The 532-nt window shown below is 69.0% G+C and overlaps 1 protein-coding gene across 1 annotated transcript in view; it reads left to right on the top strand.

The window, feature by feature from the left end:
* The window catches only part of MST1 (macrophage stimulating 1), a 4,844-nt gene that overhangs the window by 2,030 nt on the left and 2,282 nt on the right, over positions 1-532 (top strand). The window contains exons 7-8 of the mRNA XM_014538994.1: positions 67-189; positions 443-531. Of these exons, the coding sequence (XP_014394480.1) occupies positions 67-189; positions 443-531 (212 nt within the window). The remainder of the gene's footprint in view (positions 1-66; positions 190-442; position 532) is intronic.

The following is a 532-nucleotide window of genomic DNA, read 5'->3' as shown; positions in this document are numbered from 1 at the left end:
CAGGCAGTAGGGCGGGGCCAGGCCTGGCCCGAGTCCCGGGGTCCTGTTCACGTCCGGCCGTGGCCCCCAGGTTCCCTGACAAAGACCTGGACGACAACTACTGCCGGAACCCCGACGGCTCGGAGCGGCCCTGGTGCTATACCACCGACCCGCAGGTGGAGCGAGAGTTCTGCGACATCCCCAGCTGCGGTAGGACAGGCGCCTGGGAAAGTGGGGGCGTGGCCTCGCTGGGAAGGGGGAGGAGCTGGGTACCTGGGGGCGTGGGGGCGTGGCCAGGCTGGGGAAGGGGAGGGGCTGGGCACTGGGGAAATGGGGGCGTGGCCTCGCTGGGGAAGGGGCTGGGCGTGATCTGGCAGGGGACCCTCGGAAGTGGGGTTGGGTCTCAGCCTTAGCCTGGGTCTCGGTTCTGGCTCGAGTTCCGACCGGATTCGGTTCATCCAAGGGCCCAAAGAGCAGCCGCGTCCAGAAGCTACGACGCTCAATTGCTTCCGCGGGAAGGGCGAGGGCTACCGGGGCACGGCCAACACCACCG

Source organism: Myotis brandtii, unplaced genomic scaffold (genome assembly GCF_000412655.1).
Source record: "Myotis brandtii unplaced genomic scaffold, ASM41265v1 scaffold207, whole genome shotgun sequence".
Taxonomy (NCBI): Eukaryota; Metazoa; Chordata; class Mammalia; order Chiroptera; family Vespertilionidae; genus Myotis; species Myotis brandtii.
This window is presented reverse-complemented; position numbering and strand designations above follow the sequence as displayed.